The sequence below is a fragment of the Tenebrio molitor genome, chromosome 2 (assembly GCF_963966145.1).
Source record: "Tenebrio molitor chromosome 2, icTenMoli1.1, whole genome shotgun sequence".
Classification (NCBI taxonomy): Eukaryota; Metazoa; Arthropoda; class Insecta; order Coleoptera; family Tenebrionidae; genus Tenebrio; species Tenebrio molitor.
The window spans coordinates 10,203,528-10,223,312 of NC_091047.1; the positions used below are offsets into that span (position 1 = coordinate 10,203,528).

A 19,785-nucleotide genomic window follows, 5' to 3' on the forward strand; every position below is an offset into this window, starting at 1 on the left:
CGCTGTTTACTCGTTAACTGCAATGAGCTCTTTCCCGGCGCATCCACCATTTTGCAACTCATAAATTTCCAATTTGCGTAATAAGTGTTATAGATAGAGATTTGTGGTTAATTTGTTCGCTATTTCATAACAAAATTTATGAGTCACTATTTTTGGGTGTCGTAGTAGTGTGCCGTCCACCGGACAACAATAGTAGACTGTTGTGAGTTTTTCTTTCTTCTTAATTTTCACATGATTTTCCATAACTTTTGAAATCTGGGAAATTTGAAGCTTTAACGACCGGCATTATTTTTATATTTAATTTAAGTAGTTCATTTCTACTACCTTCTTAATTCCAAAACTGGAATATACCTATAAGGTGATTCACACGTAATAACGAGCCTAACAAAATTTGTGATGCAACCAACAATACATGCCCCCCATAGTTTTTTAGTTTGTGTTTATTAATTATTCAAGATAATGTCCTGTCTAAAGTGGTTCATTTATATTAAAAATTCTACGTTGAAGAGAAAATTTAGTTATTTAAAATAAAAAACCACTTCTTGTTTAACTTGACAGTCGCTTTAAAAATCTTCTGCTGGTCATAAAACTTTGTTCACCTAATTAGTGACCAGCAGCTTCAAGGTTATTTGTATCCTACTTAACATTGTATTTCTAAGCTCTGTTGAACCCTATGCAGACAGAGTATGTTAAACTGCTCCATTAAAGACATTCGGTACGAATTAAAATTGACTTATTCATTTTGATCTTGCACCAAATTATTGTATCAATCTTAGTCAGTTGAGTAACAGTAAGATATAATTACTATGGGCCACGTATTTCCCCGTTCATTTATAATTCAATGCGGCAAACATTATCACGGTATGCCATATTTATGTCTGCAAAGTTTCAAAGTTAACATCTTAAATTAATCGGGCCACGTTCCTCGGGGTTGTGTGGTTAATTTACAGCAAATATTGCACAAATATGCAAATTGCCATTGCTTAATTCCCGTTTAATGGTCGCAGTATTATTTGCCACAGTTTGTTTTTATTTGCTTAAGTAAGTAATTCCTCCTCGTATAAGAAATTTATTTCAGGATTAAACTTGCATGACATTGCATTATGAATTCATAAGTAATAAATATTGAAGGTGGGGTGAATATTTTTAATTAAAATGTTGTCACAGTTATGTGTATAGTTAGTACTCACTTCGGAGGGCAGTTATGGATGTTACACTCTACAATGGTGGAATCGGGCTTTTGCGACTCGTTACAAAGTTCCTCCTCGACTTCCTCTCCAGTCACCCGGTTCTGACATAAGGGACGTGACATTTTGTAGCCTGGAATCAAACGCAGAACTTGAGATGTGTTTGCACTCCCGCAAGAGAAATTGCAATATAAATCCTGCTACTGTGCCACGTAATGATACAATAAGAAATGTAAAACAAACTTTTTCTTTGAAAGAATACAAGTATGAACATAAAAAATAACTGAAATTAATTTAGACTTTGTTAATAAATAAAGATAATTAAATATGCAACAAACATTTGCTTTTACCAATTAATTTTTGCAAAATTTTAATTTTAATGTAATAAATCCGCATGAAATTGGTGGAGGCGCCGGGAAATAATTACACTACAAAGACGGAAAAAATAATGAATTTAGAAGTACAAATTATTGTTATTGACATTTTGTCTCTATTTATGAGTATTTATAAAGGGCCTTCAAATAAATTTATATTTAGAGCAACCTATGGAAATTCAATTGGTTGCAACATTTTTCCAGCGTCGAAAATGACACAAGAAAATCTGACATTTTAACGAAATAAAATTAGGTTAGAAAATATTTTTAATTTTTGTAGTGCATTCTCCCTATTCCCCCTCCACTTAATATGACAAAATGAAATTGGGAAAAAGCTTATAATGTAACCTGTGTAACTCCGGAGAATAATTGGTTACCTACAAAAATTATTTTACACTGTTAACAGAATTAGAGTGTCGCCTACGCCTACTCTAAATATATATTTATTTGAAGGCCCGATATTTTATCCAACACCTGCGACTTATAGAGTTAAAATTGTTCTTATTTTAGACCAGTAAAGTGGTCTATAAGTCACGCGTGTGTTAACAAATACTTTTTTGTATTGCTAAAAGTCAAAAAGTAAAAATGATCAACTATTTAGTCATGAGTAACTATAAGATATACTGTTGTTTTCTCATTTTTTATTAACCATGTATAGTCAAACGTCATGATATAGAATGATGATTAGAAATTAAAGCCGATTTCAAATTTGACGAATGGTTGGGTCCCAACCCTCCGAAGAGCTTACGCTAATTCTATTATACTCACCTCCCCCACACGTCACAGAACACAGTGACATGTACGTCAGGGTCCAGTGGTAGAGTGGTCTGGAACATGAAGAGCCGTCGCCCCCGCACACCCCACACTCGTCCACTTGCTTCGTGGACCCAATCCTGAGATCGCAGCCGACCCTCTGCAAGAAATAAGAGAAATCAAACACCCTCCGAGCACACAGGGTTTGTGTATTCCCTATTTTATTTATTTATGTAAAGCGATTGTGGCAAATTCGCGCCTTATCTATTAGGTTCCATCTCCATTCTTGCCTCTCAATTCGCACGTGCTTTGCAGAAAAGTCTGTCGAGGGGTTCGGGGGCCTCTCGAGACCCCAGAGCGATGAATAAATGAGAGGTTTGAAGTGTATGGCGCTTCTGTCATTCCACCCGCCTCTTTCCATATTAATACTGTACCATTCTTGACTTCTGAATAGTCTTCGAGGCCAGGTCTTATTTCAGATTCATAAAGATATAAATTAATTGAGAGAACACTTGGAGATAAAAGCCAAAGGCGATATAAAATTTCAGATGGTAATTGAATGAATTCGAGTCAAAAAATATTAAGATTTAATTAACCTTCAGGAAGTTGAAGCAGTTTGGGACTGTTAATTAGGGCGTTTAAACGGTGCACTAGCACGATGAAATATTGTCCAGTTTTGAACCAAAATGTCGTAAAATTGGTTTCTAAACACATTTAAACAGTGCAAATAATATGGACGTTTTTTCACCCTTTCAGAATATTACAAAAAAAGTTCGTGGCGATCAATAAAATTATGAAACAGATGAAACAATTTATAAATTATTTATTAAGATGTTTATCAAGAAAATACAAACGAAATTTGTTTAAAAGCAATCAGTTTATATTTATGGAATCCTTAACGTTGTGAATAAGAAACTTAAACAATTTATCGGAAGAATTAACTGTGTGTGCACAAATATGCATTAAAATTTATGGTCTAGGTTAACAACTTATTTACAACATTATAAATTTAAACTGCTAATCTTGTGAGATTAAGAAAATAAATTTAACTTTGGTTGAGCTTGAGCATTATGTCTTTTGATCTTATCTCCAGAACGTAATTTTAGATATCTGAATGAAAATAAAAAGCAAAAGGCTTAAATGTGAGGTTTATGGGCCTTACTACTGTGCCATTTGCTATTTGCATTCGATCGATTTCAAGAGAATGTTTATTCTCAATCAAATGTTTGGGGTAAATATTGGAAAAAATGGTTTCATATTTAAAGCATTGGTAAGCAGATTTTGCGGTGAACTGTCAATGAAATGTCAATTTTAAAGCAACGCCATTGTTAACCTTGAAAAAAGTGTTCGATTTCGGTAAAGTACGTTTCCTGTAATTGTAAGCAACAATTATCCCAGAATAAGTGGTAAAATGGGCTTTACCATTGAAGATAAAGCATTAATTATTAACAATTAATTAATTAATAATATATTTTTCGAGAGGTGGGCAACCAATAAAACGACTGTGTGTAGCAAGTATACATATACGGAATGTCCCGAAAATGGCGCACTTCCGATGCACTACGGTATATTATCATTAATAATAATAATAAAAATAAATGATTTTTTGCCTGAAAATTTTTTTCCATATTTTTTTCATGTACAGTGGCGAGCACGGAATTTCGCACACATTGGACATTTCACTGACATAATTTTATTAAAATGAGATACTGGCGGCAGTTTCGTGACAGTTTAGGTGAAACATCAGTCATGATCACATATATCATGATTGATTATAATGACCATAAAGCTTAGACAGGCTATTTTTTTTAATGACATACAAATTGGTGTGCGAAATTCCGTGCTCCCCACTGTACATTTAAACACCCTCGATCAGGTAGTAAGTAGTGAGTGCGCCATTTTCGGGACAATCTGTATGTGTACGATCAAGCTAAGAAAGACGTTTCGATAAAACAAAAGATGAGGTCGCACTCTTGACTAGTTTTCTTGTTAATCACCTGGTAGAGCTCTTGCGAACAATTTTTTACAGATGCATTATTTCTGCATATACCTATCTCGATTTGTGATTTAAAAATGTGTTTTTTAATTAACGAAGGAATAGTATATTTCAAACCAAGGTAAGAAAGTGGTTTCTTGCAGACCGCAGGCAAAGATTATAAACCGAGTCGTAGACGAGGTTTGTAAGTGCCTAAGGTCTGCAAGGACACTTTCTTAACAAGGTTTGAATACAATTTTTTTCCCTACCGGCACAACTTTGTTGAAAAAAGTAAAAAGAAAGGTTATATTCGTGATTAAAACGAAAATTTTGAGAATTGAATAGTAGACTGTGTTATTTGTTTAATTAACTTGTCATCGCATTTGAAGATTTGAGGTTTGTTCGAAAATTTGATATAAACAGGGTAAAGTAATCTACCTACCTAGCTTATCTGTTTATTTTCCAGATTATATGATTGACCTACCAACTTACTTCATTGAATTGGCTTTCATTTATCAATAACTTATTTCACTTTTGACACTTTTGACATTTGTATTTTGGTACAGTTTTACCATAAACATTTCATGATTAACTTTCTTACCTTAGCGAGAAAGTTGAATTTTCTCACCTCAAATGAGGTATCCACAGCCTACATTTCTAACCGGTAGGGAGAAAAATATTTTTTACCCTTATTCTTAGTTACTTCTAGTGCTTAAAATAAAGCTTAATTTCAGAATTTTGTTATATTCGATTTTTTTCTGCGAATGCACGCAAGTTTTAGTAGAACTGCAAACTGCGTTTTAGAATAAACATTTGGTGCAGAAAACTTTATCGCTGTTGTTGGTGTTTCAGTGGGCAACAAAACTCCATGTTTGGAGTGCGGCAGGATAAAGGAGTAATCTTTCTCTCAAATGAGCTGGTAGAGCAAACGGCTTGATATCTGCTCTCTCCTGACAGATTTACGGAATATTTGTGCAGTTACACATTTATCAGAACATTTTTCAAGGCGAGGTCGCGTCAATCTCGACGGAAACCTTCTAGTTGAGAACATAAATCCTTGTAGATGAGCGCCCACCTATCTACCCTATTACGAAAAAACACCGGCGAAACGAAATCCGCAAATCTGAATGGAATTAAATGTTGACAAATAAATCCAGATAAAGCCGTTCGGTTTTTTGCCGCCTTCTCTCTTACAAGATTTAGGGCGATCATGACCGAACCGACCCTAATTTTAATTCACTACAACAAACCGAAATAAAATTTACAAAGAGAACGTAAAGGAAAATAAAAAAAAATCATTTGTTGAGATTTGCAGGTTAAAAGTTGCAAAACTGAAATGCAGCAGAAATTTTAAAAATTGAAATGAGATGAAATCTCAAATTTTAAAATGGATGCAAATTATTTCAATGATTAATTAAATTTATTGGTTCGATAATGAGACAATTTGCTTTTGTAATTTAAAAATCTAAATTTGCAATAGGTATATATCGGCTGTTCATTTAGGTTTCTCCTCGAAGTTGGAGTTGAAGAGTCGATTGTGAACACACTACGGATTACAGATCACGGATCAGCTGTTTAAATCTAACCTCAATTTTTGCGTTGTTTGGGTTTTTACTCTGCAGATTGACAAGTGGTGCGTTGTGCGTTCACAATCGACTCTTCAACACCAATTTTGACGGGAAATTTAAACGAACATCCGATATTATTTGTTACTACTGTTATTATTTAAAGTTTTTATTGTAGGTATTTATTTTATTCATTTTTATCAGTAGAATTTGTTCGTCAATAAAAAATGGCTGTGACAATGTGTTTAAAAGCAACAAAAGCTCCGTAGAGCTTTTCGAGAAGAATTCAGATAGCTTAATTATTAAAAAAAAACAATCTCTGATCATTTAAATTTTTTTCATCACTTTTTGCTTCCATGACGTTTTCACAATTTTTTTCAAAGCACATATTTGCAGATTTAGACAGATTTTCACATTTTAATTTATGACAGCTGTTGAGCAGTAATGGTGACGTTCCAACATGTCGTCAGTTGTAGAATGTTAGTCATGGCCTGCTCTAATTCCATTCATTTGTGATCGCTCGGTATCAATTGACTGCCTCGTTATGGGTTTCTCGCACTGCTAAATGAAAAAAATAAAATAGAGAAAAACTTGCCTGAAATCCAGTTGATTCAGTGTTGCCTGCCCTATAAATTAAAGTAGCTTGTTAGCGGAAGTGTGGCAGAGCTTCCGCGCGTTTGTTTACCCTCCATTGTCCGTGAATCACGACTTTGTGATATAGAAATTTATTTCGGATCCGCATTAAAATGTTCTTCCTTACTTTAGCAAAAATTGAATCTGATCCTTGATTAAAAAATTAACGACGACGCTGCCGCCGGTTCACGAACGCCGTCGCATGCATAATCCGGATTCAGGTCGTAAAGAAATTACAACATCAACAGCAATTAAGCGACCAATTCAAACTTTCCAAACAAGTTTAAAGTTGCTGTTGGAATTTTATAACTACTGAGGGATAATTGAGGGCTGAGCGTCGCGACGTACATTTCCGGATGGAAAATAATTCAGCTCATTGATTATAGTGCGGGATAAAGACGTTTTTAATCGGGGGGAGAGAAAAAGAAAATTGCTAGGAGAGTTACGCGGTCGATAACGTACCGCTCATAACAATAGCTATAAATTTTTGTATTTCGCTTAAACGCCATTGGTAGGTTTTGGGTGTCAGAGAACATGGACAAAATTGCCGCTTTCTCCTTAATCGAGACACAATAAAAGCCAAACAGCATCTAAGTGACCGACATTTATATAATATTTACTGGTTCAGCTTGGAAACATAGGTCATTTCCTCGAGGGATTTCCACGGCTTTATTTTTCCTTTGTTGCTCTTTAAGTGATGTTCGGTAAAAGTACATTTGCCATAAAGCTAATAATCTGCGACCACCTGGCTCTGTCGGCAAAAAGAAGTCGGAATAAAATCATTCGCACAAAGGACATCTTTACTGACAGTTCAAAGTTTTATATAATGAAGTTTAGAGTCCATAAAACTTTTTAACAACTCATTAATATTTTAACTGCTTTTCTCGGCAAGTTTTTGTGATTTTTGGGAGGTCATCATTAAATCTGCGTCGCTTAATCAATTAAGGAGGAAATTTAACTTCGGTTAACACAAGTTACTCTAATGTAATTTGTTACACCGACTTTATTGACTTTATCGAAAGCATTATAGTAAGCGAAAAAGATTTGCGTGTGAAATCACCATATGTAGCAAAATGCAAGTTTTTAAAGTAGCTATTTGACGTAAATTAACTTGAAATTTGATATTTATGCAACCAACGCTGCGACTAACTGCGAACTGTTGCCGGTTCTTCTAAATAGAGCTACACTGCGGACAAGCGCAAAAAGCTTTTTGCATTTTGCAGGAACAATATATTTGGAAAGTCTCATCTAAATTCGTGCTAGCAAGGTTCAGCATGATAAATTTCATTCCTTAATTTGAAATTTACGTTTCTGAAGTACTATAATGGTTTCATAAATGTTTCTACATAAACACCGTTCACGTTGTTTTGGCATAATGGAAGGCCATGATTTAATTTTTTAACGTTGGATACACTGATTTCCGACACTAAAGTGCCTGACATGCGGACCTATCAAAATGAACATAACATGTTGCTGAATTTCCCGCGATGTCTGAGTATTCTTCTATTGCAAATTAGTAAAACTGACAACAATGCACTAGACATTGACGCTATTTATAACCTCAAACCTAAAAAAAATAAGCTACAAATACACAGAAAAATTTTGTTCACTATTTCACTATGTACAAAACAGGTGTAATTTTTGGATTATAAAAACGTTACCAAATGTTGATAAAAGTGAATTGAATCTTAAGTTAACTTAATAATTAAATCCAATCGTTAAAATTACATACTTTGAATTTTAATGCCAATAATAGTTATTTTCATATGAGTAGCGCTGTCAGATCACTTTTCAGGTATGAAGCCGAATTTTGAAGCACGAGGCGTCAGCCAAGTGCTGCAAAACAGGCCGAATGCCTGAAAACTGACAGCGCACGAATATTGAATAACATTTTTCGTGTTCGTGTAAGCGAAGTCTTAAAAAACATTAATTTATCGTAAATTTCGAGGTTATCTTTGACAGATGACAGATGTCAAGTTAAGTATATAACCGGGAAAGTTTATATATTTAGTTATATACCACCTTCCCGGTTATGTATCTCAGGAAACGAACACGAAAAATTGTTTACTAATAATAAAATCATTAATGTAAAAGAATTTAAATGGTAATTTACTAGTAATTTTGTAACAATCTGTTTCAACCTAAAATATGGAGCAATTGAAAAAGGATTTTTCTTTCACTAACGAGCAAAAGAATTAACTTTGTTTTTACATTTTCAAAGGTCGTATTGTATATTTTTTTTCATTTGCAAACGACAAAATACCCATTGTTGGTACAATTTTGCATGAAATAATATTAATCTTGACTAAGCTTATCTTCACGTAATTTTAATTGAATCGGCAGTACCTATATTTTATAACGCTAATCATTTACTCTTGCTAACCAGCTTTTAGTTTTTAATGACTTCACTTTAGGTAAAATAAATTTGTCACATTACAAATCTTGGACCTCTGTGATTGGGGAAAAGGTGGAACACTTCGTTCCATTTTAGACGTCGAGGGACCCATTCTGGACAAACTTTCTGAAAACCCACCTCATTATAAAGGACGCAATAGGTGGATGTAATATTAATCACCATTACTGTAAAGTGGCTTGTCTAAAAGTTATCCCTTTATTTTCTACAAATCATATCCTCAAAACTTTCAGAACATTCGATACTCAAAAAAGTTTCAAATCCGACATTTTGCCCCTTCAATATCTTTTCAACACATTAACGAGTGTCTAAAATTGCGATTGTTGCGAACAACAACAAAACTGGGCACACATTTTTCTAAATACTCTTCAACTTAAAATGCTGCTGGAAAAAACATATAGCTCGAAGCTAGTACATTTATCACGTGGATGGCTTCGTTGAAGATATTTATCTATACCTTTCGTCACCGTCTAATAATGTAAATCTCGTTGATGTCTTCATAGATCTTATTTTCCATCTAGAGATCGCCTTCATCTTCAATTACAAATACCAGAGTTGCATGCTTTATTGTAATTTATATCCATAACCTCTCATTTTCTTACACATGTTAGCATCAATTAATTTTAGAACCGTAGAAGGAATGTCTTTATGTCTAAATTAGAAATCTCGGTGACATCTTTATTAGCTCGAAGGGTACACAATTTCCATTAAAAAAAAAATACAAATTATAAGCTCGACCAACCAAAAATAATACGTTTGTAGTTTCATTTGTGCGGAATTAAAAGGCAAAAAATATGGATTAAATTTATTTTTAACGGATTTGGGAGCCATTAGTGATTCAGTAAAATATGTTTTGTTCCATTACGTCTTCTATAAATAAAACAATTATTATGCTGTTTATCAGCAGCCGCTTCCAAGTCGTTTTAGACAAAACAGGAGGAACCAGCAACACGTATCAATTTATTTCAGTGAATGCCTGCAAGCGACACGTCATCCATTTTAGGCTCCAACACTACGTATGATGTATAACATGATGTATTATTATGGAGTACAGGAATTTCTATTTATACACGTGATGGTATCGACATCGCTGATTTGTGTCGGTCACTGTCATTGCCACCGGAAATTTCCAGCTTACCTGACATTTTCCGTCGATACACATGTCCAGGCTTCCTGGCCTACATCTAGTCCCGTCGTGGACCTTATCCGCCAGCCTTGCCACCGTAAGTACGGGATCTTCGTCGGTACTTGAGTCTTCGGTAATCGGCTTTCCTTTGCAGGTGAGGGCGCAGGGACTGGTGTCGTCGTAATGCGCTGACCACTCGTAAAGACTTCCTTGATAAGGACTGCTACTGAACGCCGAGCACTGGTCTTCGCGAAATTCGTGGGATTCAGGACACGACTGAAACAAGCAGGACTCTTAGATAAAACGGAAATTACGATAAGTTGTATGATACGGGGATACGATTGTTATTAACAATCCCGACTATAAAGTGGAAGAGTAAAAGAGAAGGAAGGCAGCAAAATGGAGAGGAGGATGGTTTTGAGATAAAATGTGGAGCGAGGTATTTGGTTTTCTTTCATAAAATATGAGCAGTTATTTGTTGATCTCTAAGTCAGATTGTTACACTGAAAAATGGAGGTATCTACCTAGACAGATAAGTCAATTTTTATTTCTGTCTGTCATGACAACGTTCAAAAGGAATAAAAAAGAGTGTGTGCTTAAGACCGCATGACAGAAGTGAAAACTTCTATGACGTTCGTAATTGATTTTAAGTATGACCAAATTTTCATGGATGAATTCGATGGTTTTATGTACACAATTATGATAATTTGTCCATTTTCATACATTACTTGACAAGAATCAATAGCATTAAACGTTAGTTATAGCTCTCAAATGCAATGTCAGGAAGACTGATAGAGAGAGATTGTTAACGTCAAAGCTTAGTGATGATTAATTCCCACGTACACCAAACGTTCGTGTTTAGCCAATAAGAGCGGTTGATTTCATCCAATCAAAAATGTTTATCGCGATAAAAACGCCCTACTACTCTGTCATTTGTCAAAAGTGATTAAAATTGCATGCCACTCCTGTCAGATTCTCAAATTGTTTTTAATAACTGTATTATAAATAAATAATTATCTAACGTTAAAGTTTGTATCCTGGAATTAATCTTGCCAAAAATAACATGACCTAATTTTTAATACCTGATAAATTTCCCAATTTTCACTTAAACATTTTTACTTTAAACCTTCGAGCTAAAGCTCTCGGACCTAACCAGAATTAAAATGCCCAAATTCAACTCGTAAAATTGTCAAAGCAAAAAGTTTTCGTAAAATCAAAATCAACCCATAAAACGTTTTACGCTAACGCAAATTGCCAATATTTTATGGTTTAAAAAAATGGTTTTAGGTGTTGGTTTAATTATTCACATATCATTGACCAGGTTTATAATACCGAATCTGGTTTATACTCACATATTAATAATAATGGATAATCTTAAAGTTGCTTTAATTTTTGTCCTCATAATATTAACAATATTTTTTAAATTTTCTTTTGTATCAATTAATAATTATTCCTTCTTAATCTTTCTTTTTCCTTATTTATCTGGCTTCTTTATATTATTTTCGGCCTCCCCAACTGTAAAATACACCATTAGGTACAGTCGATGGACAAATAAAACTGGGACAAAAATGACAATCACATAAGTCAAAATTTACAAATTTGCATCGTTTAATTACTGCTTTATCACAAATAGGTTAACTTTGGTATGACATATTATATAGACACTGACAAATATATTGACAATTCAATGGTCTGATTTACATGGATTAAATTTTGAGTGTCCCAGTTTTATTAGTCCACCGACCGTACCTGTCAATTTACGTTAAGGTAACTGCGATTTACTGACGGATGCCGTAAATAAATAGCGGAGTGCGGTAGCACCATGGGTAGCACCCACGGTTAATTTTCTTTTTTTAGTTACTTTAAAATTAAAGTGTTTATACATTACTTTAATTTAGTGTAAAAAGTAGTAATATGTGTATCAAGGCCCAAAAAGTGCATCTTTATCGTCCGACTCTGGGTTTTCTAATCGAGGCCGAGGTGCACACAACGTTTTTCGTGTTCGTTTAGGCAACATTTTTGAAAAACATGAATTACATAATTGTAAATTTTGAGGTTATTTTTGACAGATGTCAAGTTAGATATATAAACTGAAAAATTTATATACATATTTAGTTATACAGGGTGATTCAGCTTAAATGACCCACTTGACCCCTCGTGGCACATGCAATAAGATATTTCCATCAATTGCAATATTGACAATGATTGAACGACACATTCTTTGATTCTCAATATTTTGAAAATTTAATTTTGAATCAAGGAATAAACGCTCAATGTATTATGGATTGCCTCCCACGAGGGGCCAAGTGGGTTATTTAACCTCAATCACTCTGTATATCACTTTTCACGTTATGTATCTCGGGAATAGAAGACGAAAACACATGTATTATTTTTCCGATAAATGTTTTTCTTAAATTTATATTGACTAAATAAATGGCTAATAATTATAATAGAGAAAATACAACCTAGCGGATTGGCAGCTCTGTCTGTTAAAAAGTTTGACATTTGTTATTGTATAAAAATCTGCAAAAGTGGAAAACAAAATATTTGGTCCATCGAAGAATCTAATAAAAAATATCGTGCGGTAGGTATTTTACATCGCTCCAACTAATCAGTAATCACAATCAGGCAGCCGGCTTTTCCTTGTGCCTGAAATCAAGTTGTAACGCTGTAAAATACACTTATATTACTCTAATGTAATGTACAGTATCATTTTTATGCATCTTTATTATCATTACATTCACTTTTATATTATTTCTTCATAAATGTTAGGATAATAGTATCTAAATTTGTAATGTCTACTTTTTTGCTTAACTTTACTCCTTTCTTCTTCATTTAACATTTGATACCAAACATGCCTAATTTTTTCCAGGTATGTTTTTTTTACTGTTTTCTTTCCTTTTTTTTTGTTTTTTAACTGCTACACATCTATAATCTTTAACTTTTCCGTCTTTCGTCTTCCGTTTTATACTTACAATTTCTGCTTTTTGTTTTTTAGTCATTTTACGATGGTTATTGATAGAATAATCTTCTTCTTTGTTATTTTAATTTTCAGTGTTTTCTGAAAACTTGACAATTTGATATTAATCATTTAAATAACTAATAAAAGGATATACAGGGTGTATCTGAAATACGTGTGTCAATCTTAACACGTAGCAGAGCTTGTTAAATGAAACGTTTTTTCTATTTGAATTTTTTACCAAAAAGCGTTACAAATTTGAATAAACAAGGCATCAAAATTTATACCCGCCTATGGGTAAGGGCGAAAATTTTCTGTTGTGATAGAAACGGAGCCTTGTCAAAAACTTACATTGTTATAAAATAATAGAGACTAGTTAATCCCACAAAACGGCTCGTTTGGTAAAAATTAGGACAAGCAATCTTCGAAAACTTTTGCGAATTTCGCAAAATATTATAGAGAAAAGTTTCATAAATTGGCGAGTTCTTCCACTGGTTAAAATTAACACACGTATTTCAGATACATCCTGTATATATTCCTTCTTTCTTTCAATAATATCGTTTTTTCTACAGTGAGCGGCAAAAGTATGGAATAAATTCCTTAAAAATTAAACAAAATTTTTTTCAAAAAAATCTTTGCACAGGTCAATTTTAGTTTATAATAGTTATTTTTATATTAAGTGCGTGAAGAGAGTGTTTTTTGTGCATGAAAAGGTCTTTTACGCCGAGACGAAGGTCGAGGCAGTATAAGCCTTTGAATGCACAAAAACATCTTCACGCACGAAATATAAACAATATTTTTTCTATAATTGATTCAAAAAATTGAAATTAAAAATTCAATTTTTTGAAGGAACTCTGAAGTTTCAATGCAGTGACCATGTTGCTAGGTAACTAATAAAATACAGTGCGTGAAGTGAAACACAGAAATAGTCGTGTGCGTGAAATCGCATTTCACACACTGTTTTGTATGGTTTCTATGGTTTCGATCTTACTAACAATGCAAAAAGAAATACACGTTAGAAAATGACCCACTTCAGGCACCGATAACTATGCGTGAATTTCAATTTTTTGAATCAATAATAGAAAAAAATACATGTTTTAGTATAAAAAAAAATTCCAAGCAGTCATTTGTTTTCGAGTTATGACGTCATCGATAGTTTTTTTAAATGGAAACCCTCTATTTTTTTTCTTGATTCTGATAGCCCTTTTAATTGTCTAAATGACAGTATAAAAATTTTGTTATCTTATATAAGGAAATTTTTGAGAAAAAAAAAATAAAGTTGGAAAAAATAAATTTTATAACGAACAAAAACAAGTCAAAAAATAAAGTAGGTCAATCAAACAGTCAAATGTTACTGTCAATTTCATTCGTATGTGTTATTTGTTTTACAAAACGTTTTCGAAAATGACTCATTTAACAGAAACACAACGTATAGAAATTTTAATTTTGATTGGGTGCGGGGATAAAACTAGATAAAACTAAAACGGGGGGAATTTCTTCATATACTTGCTTATTGTCAACAAGCTAGGGGATGGCAATTCGAACATTTAATTCCATAATTTTAAATACAGTGGAACTCGGTTATAACGAACACTCAAGGGACTTCAGAATTTGTTCGTTATATCCGATCGTTCGTTCTAACCGTACGTCGTCGTTATTTATTAAGAAAGATAAATAATTACATAGGTATACATAAGATAATATGGTAAACATTTTATTTAATTCAAATAGTCACTAAGAGTTTCCTCTTCTCGGTACCGGTCATATTAGCGCAAAACAAAAATTGTTTGCCGTTCTTTAGACTGTTTTCCGCCACATAATTTTTCACCTTTGAATTTCAAAGTTTTATTTGGTGTTTATTTTATTATTTATAAAAATAATCCCGTTTCATCACCGTTGAAAATATCCCTCTCATTATACAGCCTGTCTTAGATTTATCCGTATTTCATAAACGAAAATTTGTTGGTAGTGTGCTGGACTTAAATGGCAATTTTACGCACGTTTCATGTTGCATATTTTATTTATCTAATTATAATTAATAAAAATCATCGAATAATGGAGGTCGGTTAACTTGATTTTTTCATTAATATCACAATAAACCTAATTTTGATGCAACATATTTTCCGTTTTTTCTCGAAAATTTTGTTATCAAAGTGTATACATATGTAGTTTTTTTATGCCATTACAATCAGAAAAAAAAACTCTAACAGAATCAATAAAAAAAATAGGTTACCATTTGAAAAATAAAAGTTGCCCATTGCCCATAAATGTGTAGATGGTATAAAAATTATATGCTCACTCAGGTTTGTAATGTTTTTAGAGTCATTTCGATTCCTGTCTAATTTTTTTCATTTGGGTTATCAGTAGCAAAGTTATAGCGTGGGCCGTTTTTTTAAGACAGCCAGTAGTTTCTTCGTAATTTTGGCCATACGGACGTAAACTAAGAAACAGTGACTGCCTTGTCAATGCTTGCTGTGTTTATTGTTTCCTAGAATGTAAGAAAAGTGCACGTGCGTACGTTATAACCGAGTTGTAGACCGCTTTCGCGCCTAAATATTGGACGTTAAAAGCAAGCGTTCGTTGTAAGCGAGGTTCGTTATAACCGAACAAATTTGTTAATATAATATAGGATTTTCAAATTCTGTTCGTTATATCCGAGCGTTCGTTATAAGCCGGGTTCGTTCTAACCGAGTTCCACTGTACTTACTAACACAGTTTTTGACTTGTTTTTGTTCGTTATAAAATTTATTTTTTTCCAAATTAATTTTTTTTTCTCAAAAATTTCCTTATGTAAGGTAACAAAATTTTTATACTGGCGTTTAGACAATTAAAAGGGCTATCAGAATCAAGAAAAAAAATAGGGGGTTTCTATTTAAAAAAACTATCGATGACGTCATAACTCGAAAACAAATGACTGTTTGGAATTTTGTTTTGCATTAAAATATGTATTTTTGTAAACTAAAATTGACCTGTCCAAAGATTTTTTTGAAAAAAATTTTGTTTAATTTTTAATGAATTTATTCCATACTTTTGCCGCTCACTGTATATCTTCTATTTTGTTTTATTGTATTTTATGTATTTGTGAAATTCTTTTTTTGTTTGATAATCATTTAAAATTTTATCTTTTCTCCGTGTTTGCATTTATTCTTTGCTCAGTTTTTATGATTAAGAATAATATCCAAAAATTAATTTTTTCTATTATTGATTCAAAAAATTGAAATTCACGCATAGTTATCGGTGCCTGAAGTGGGTCATTTTCTAACGTGTATTTCTTTTTGCATTGTTAGTAAGATCGAAACCATAGAAACCATACAAAACAGTGTGTGAAATGCGATTTCACGCACACGACTATTTCTGTGTTTCACTTCACGCACTGTATTTTATTAGTTACCTAGCAACATGGTCACTGCATTGAAACTTCAGAGTTCCTTCAAAAATTTGAATTTTTAATTTCAATTTTTTGAATCAATTATAGAAAAAATATTGTTTATATTTCGTGCGTGAAGATGTTTTTGTGCATTCAACGGCTTATACTGCCTCGACCTTCGTCTCGGCGTAAAAGACCTTTTCATGCACAAAAAACACTCTCTTCACGCACTTAATATAAAAATAACTATTGTTAATTACATATTACTTTTGACGTATTTTGAAATTTTTTTGTTTACAATTTTTGTTGAGAGTATCTTCTATAGCAGTTATTTGGTTTGTGGCTTTTAAATTGTTTTTGACAAACCAGTTTCAAATCACAGTTTCTGTTTTATTTTGTTTTTATCTTTATGACGATTTCAGCCGCTGTGGTTAACTATTTTTGCCAGAAACTTTAAATGTGATTTTCTTAAACTCCAACTTTATGTTCAACAGACAAACAAATTTCGTGAGTGAGCTCTTTCTCTGTGTATGTTTTATTTTTCTAACTCAACTATCTAAGAATTATTTACAAACCTTCATAAATCATTACATCTTTCCTTACTAATTGCAAATGTAAAATTCTATTCTAGATTCATTTTAATACTTTCAACAGAGAGATCGTGAGTAATTTGAAAATACGTCTTAACTTGATGTTATTACTGTAAAATAAATTTATTCTTATTTAGAATCTGAACAAAACAAGTTTTTTTGCGTGATGTACGGTCAAAAACTCTAGTTCTAAGTTCAAAAGTACTCCTGGTGTTATGTAGCCAGTATTGCAATGCTAGAAGTTATTTTTAAAGTAGTTCTAACGGCAACTTCAACATTTAACATTATAACGGCGACAAAAAATCCGACGAATTTATGTCCAACATTCCTATATAAAGGAACTCGCTCTTAAGCAACGTGACTTTGCGTAAAGGAAACAGAAGCAAGGTCGCCACCAACTTGTCCTGCTCCACATACAAAGCCCACGGCAAACGGACCACGCCAATGACGGCATCAACAGAACCTTGCTCTTGAAAACGAGAGTCCACATAACATTCCGGAACTTTCACTCTTTCGACCGACACCCAACGAACAAGTTCACGGACCACAAAACCCCAATTTTTCTCCACCCTCTCCAACCCAATTAAAACAGTTTAATAGAGATGCGGTCTTGTTTGAGACTACGCACCCTGACACGCACCACTGAATAAACGTTTGTGCATGGAAATAAGGCCGCCTACAAAGGAATGTAATGCATAAAATAACACCAGTTATAACAGTCGGACGCACTGACATTTTACACACATTTTTTCACATTTGCATACACTCGAAATAAAGATGAATGATTTAAAATGTCAGAAACGCGAAATAAATTCGGCAGAGAGAAGCGAACCTCATGGGGGTAAAGTGTTATTTATCTGACTGCAAGTTGACAGTTGCAATTAAAGATGCATTTGTGACGCCAGATCAGGTGAGCTTATTAACATTTGCGACAGTCTAATGTGGTCTCAGCGGCTATAAATAGATACAATTTTTCTGTTCTGTTTCACGAACCAGATGGCCAGAAACCGCCAACATGATATTTTCAGATTAAAACGTAATTATCATGAGTAAATAACAATCATGAGCACGGTTTTGTAACTTAAAAAACAAGAAAACATTTACATATTTATGAAGGAAAATTGATTGATTGCAGGCAAATAAATGGGTGGAAAAGTGGATTTTTTCTGTTACTCGGTACATATAAGAGATCAAAACTTGCAAATTTGTAAAATAAAACAACAATTTATTGGCACATGTGTTACAAGATTACTTAAAACAAGACTTAAAAATAAGCGGGTGAAGCGTTTCAACCCCAAATGGGACTAATAAAGATACAATATCCATAAAATATTAATAAACCAGCGAGTGATTAAAAAAATCATGTGAAAGATTTATTCCCCTTTGTAGGAGCCATCGTCGTAAAGCTGCTCGGTGTTGTCTGGAATGTATTCCCCTTCGTGACCCTCAACTCCTGCAACCACCACAGGAGCAACCGCTATAGGGGCGGCGGCAACCACGGCGGGTCCTGCCAGAGTGTGAGTGGTAGAGATGGATCCAGCAGGACCGGCGACGAGTGTCGCAGGAGCGGCCGCCAGTACGACAGGAGCTGCAGGCACCACAGCCTGTCCGTCCGTCACCACGGTACCGCCGGGAGCCACCGACGAAATAGCGCTTCCGTCGGGGCCGACGATCGTGGTCTTGCTGCTGGGTCCTTGGAGGACTTCGACGGAGGGCACTGCCACGACTCCGGCTCTGGCAACGGCGACCAGTGACAACAGAAGGATTATGGAAATCTGTAATGGAGCGTTTCGCTCATAATTGCAGTCATTAGTTTGCGTACGTACCTTGGAATTCATTTTTGTTGGGTTTGTGATAGTGTGCGGACTGACAAGAAATGCAACGTCAAGTTTGCATTTTATAACCGCCCAGTAACCTTGCTCGGCCAAGCCTCGAGCGGGTTAGTAAATAGAGTATCGGTTTACCATAAATTACAGATAAAATGTTTAATATTTCGATTGTGTGATGCAATAAATGTATTTTTTAGGAAGTGAGGGAGGCTTTCAAAAGTTTCAAAGATCTGACCGGTTCGGTTTTCTGGTATTTATTATAGTATCATGACTGCCTTCTTAATTTCCTGGTAGTATCGGAAAACGTTTTATTCATAGCCGGACATTCTTGTGGGCATAATTTACCATTAATTTTTCCAGAAATGTTTTGATTTAGAAATATCGAAACATGTTTTTTATAAAGACCAAAATTCTTAAGAAAATTATATTCTTGTTTGTCACTGTAATGACACAAATTTATAAAATAAATTCAGTAAAAATATACCTAATTCATTGATTTTTCTTTAAAGATCATTACGTAACAAGTTTCCTAAAATAAAATATAATAAAATGTGTCACTGAAAACGTACGTATGTATTTAAATAATTTCTTTCTTTAAAATTAATTTAAAAATGATGCAGTATAATAGTTTTCATAATAAAAGGTTTGTTTATGCTCAATAAAAATAACAATAAAAACAAAACTAAATATGTAAAATAAATAAGAAATTATATCAGGTGATCCGTAATCCGTGGTGCGTTCACAATCGACTCTTCAACGTTAACTATGAGGAAAAATTTTAATGAACACTGGTGCTAAATAATTTTAGAGCCTTTGGCTCATACACCACACCTCCGCATTGATATTGCATTGATAAAATGCGATTGCTTAATGAAAGTGTTAAAGAATGTCACTCAATATCAAGCTGAATTTTTTATTTGAAAGTTTCTCCAAAGGTTGGCGTAACTTTCTGCTCGAGCTGTTGCAGTAAATTTAAACAAATTTAAGTCCGCTTAAAAATTGGACTTATCTAAC

General features: G+C 33.6%; 2 protein-coding genes across 5 annotated transcripts in view; both read right to left on the reverse strand.

The window, feature by feature from the left end:
• The window catches only part of nolo (no long nerve cord), a 233,565-nt gene that overhangs the window by 19,891 nt on the left and 193,889 nt on the right, over positions 1-19,785 (reverse strand). For all 4 annotated transcript variants that reach the window (XM_069039742.1, XM_069039745.1, XM_069039741.1 and 1 more), the window contains exons 6-8: positions 10,039-10,302; positions 2,330-2,474; positions 1,191-1,320 (exon numbers count right to left, since the gene is read on the reverse strand). In XM_069039742.1, the coding sequence (XP_068895843.1) occupies positions 1,191-1,320; positions 2,330-2,474; positions 10,039-10,302 (539 nt within the window). The remainder of the gene's footprint in view (positions 1-1,190; positions 1,321-2,329; positions 2,475-10,038; positions 10,303-19,785) is intronic.
• On the reverse strand, positions 18,147-18,900 carry LOC138124650 (uncharacterized). The gene is made up of 2 exons (XM_069039759.1): positions 18,769-18,900; positions 18,147-18,717 (listed from the first exon to the last, which is right to left on the reverse strand). The coding sequence occupies exons 1-2, from the start codon at positions 18,778-18,780 to the stop codon at positions 18,316-18,318; spliced, it is 414 nt and encodes a 137-aa protein (XP_068895860.1). The 5' UTR covers positions 18,781-18,900; the 3' UTR covers positions 18,147-18,315.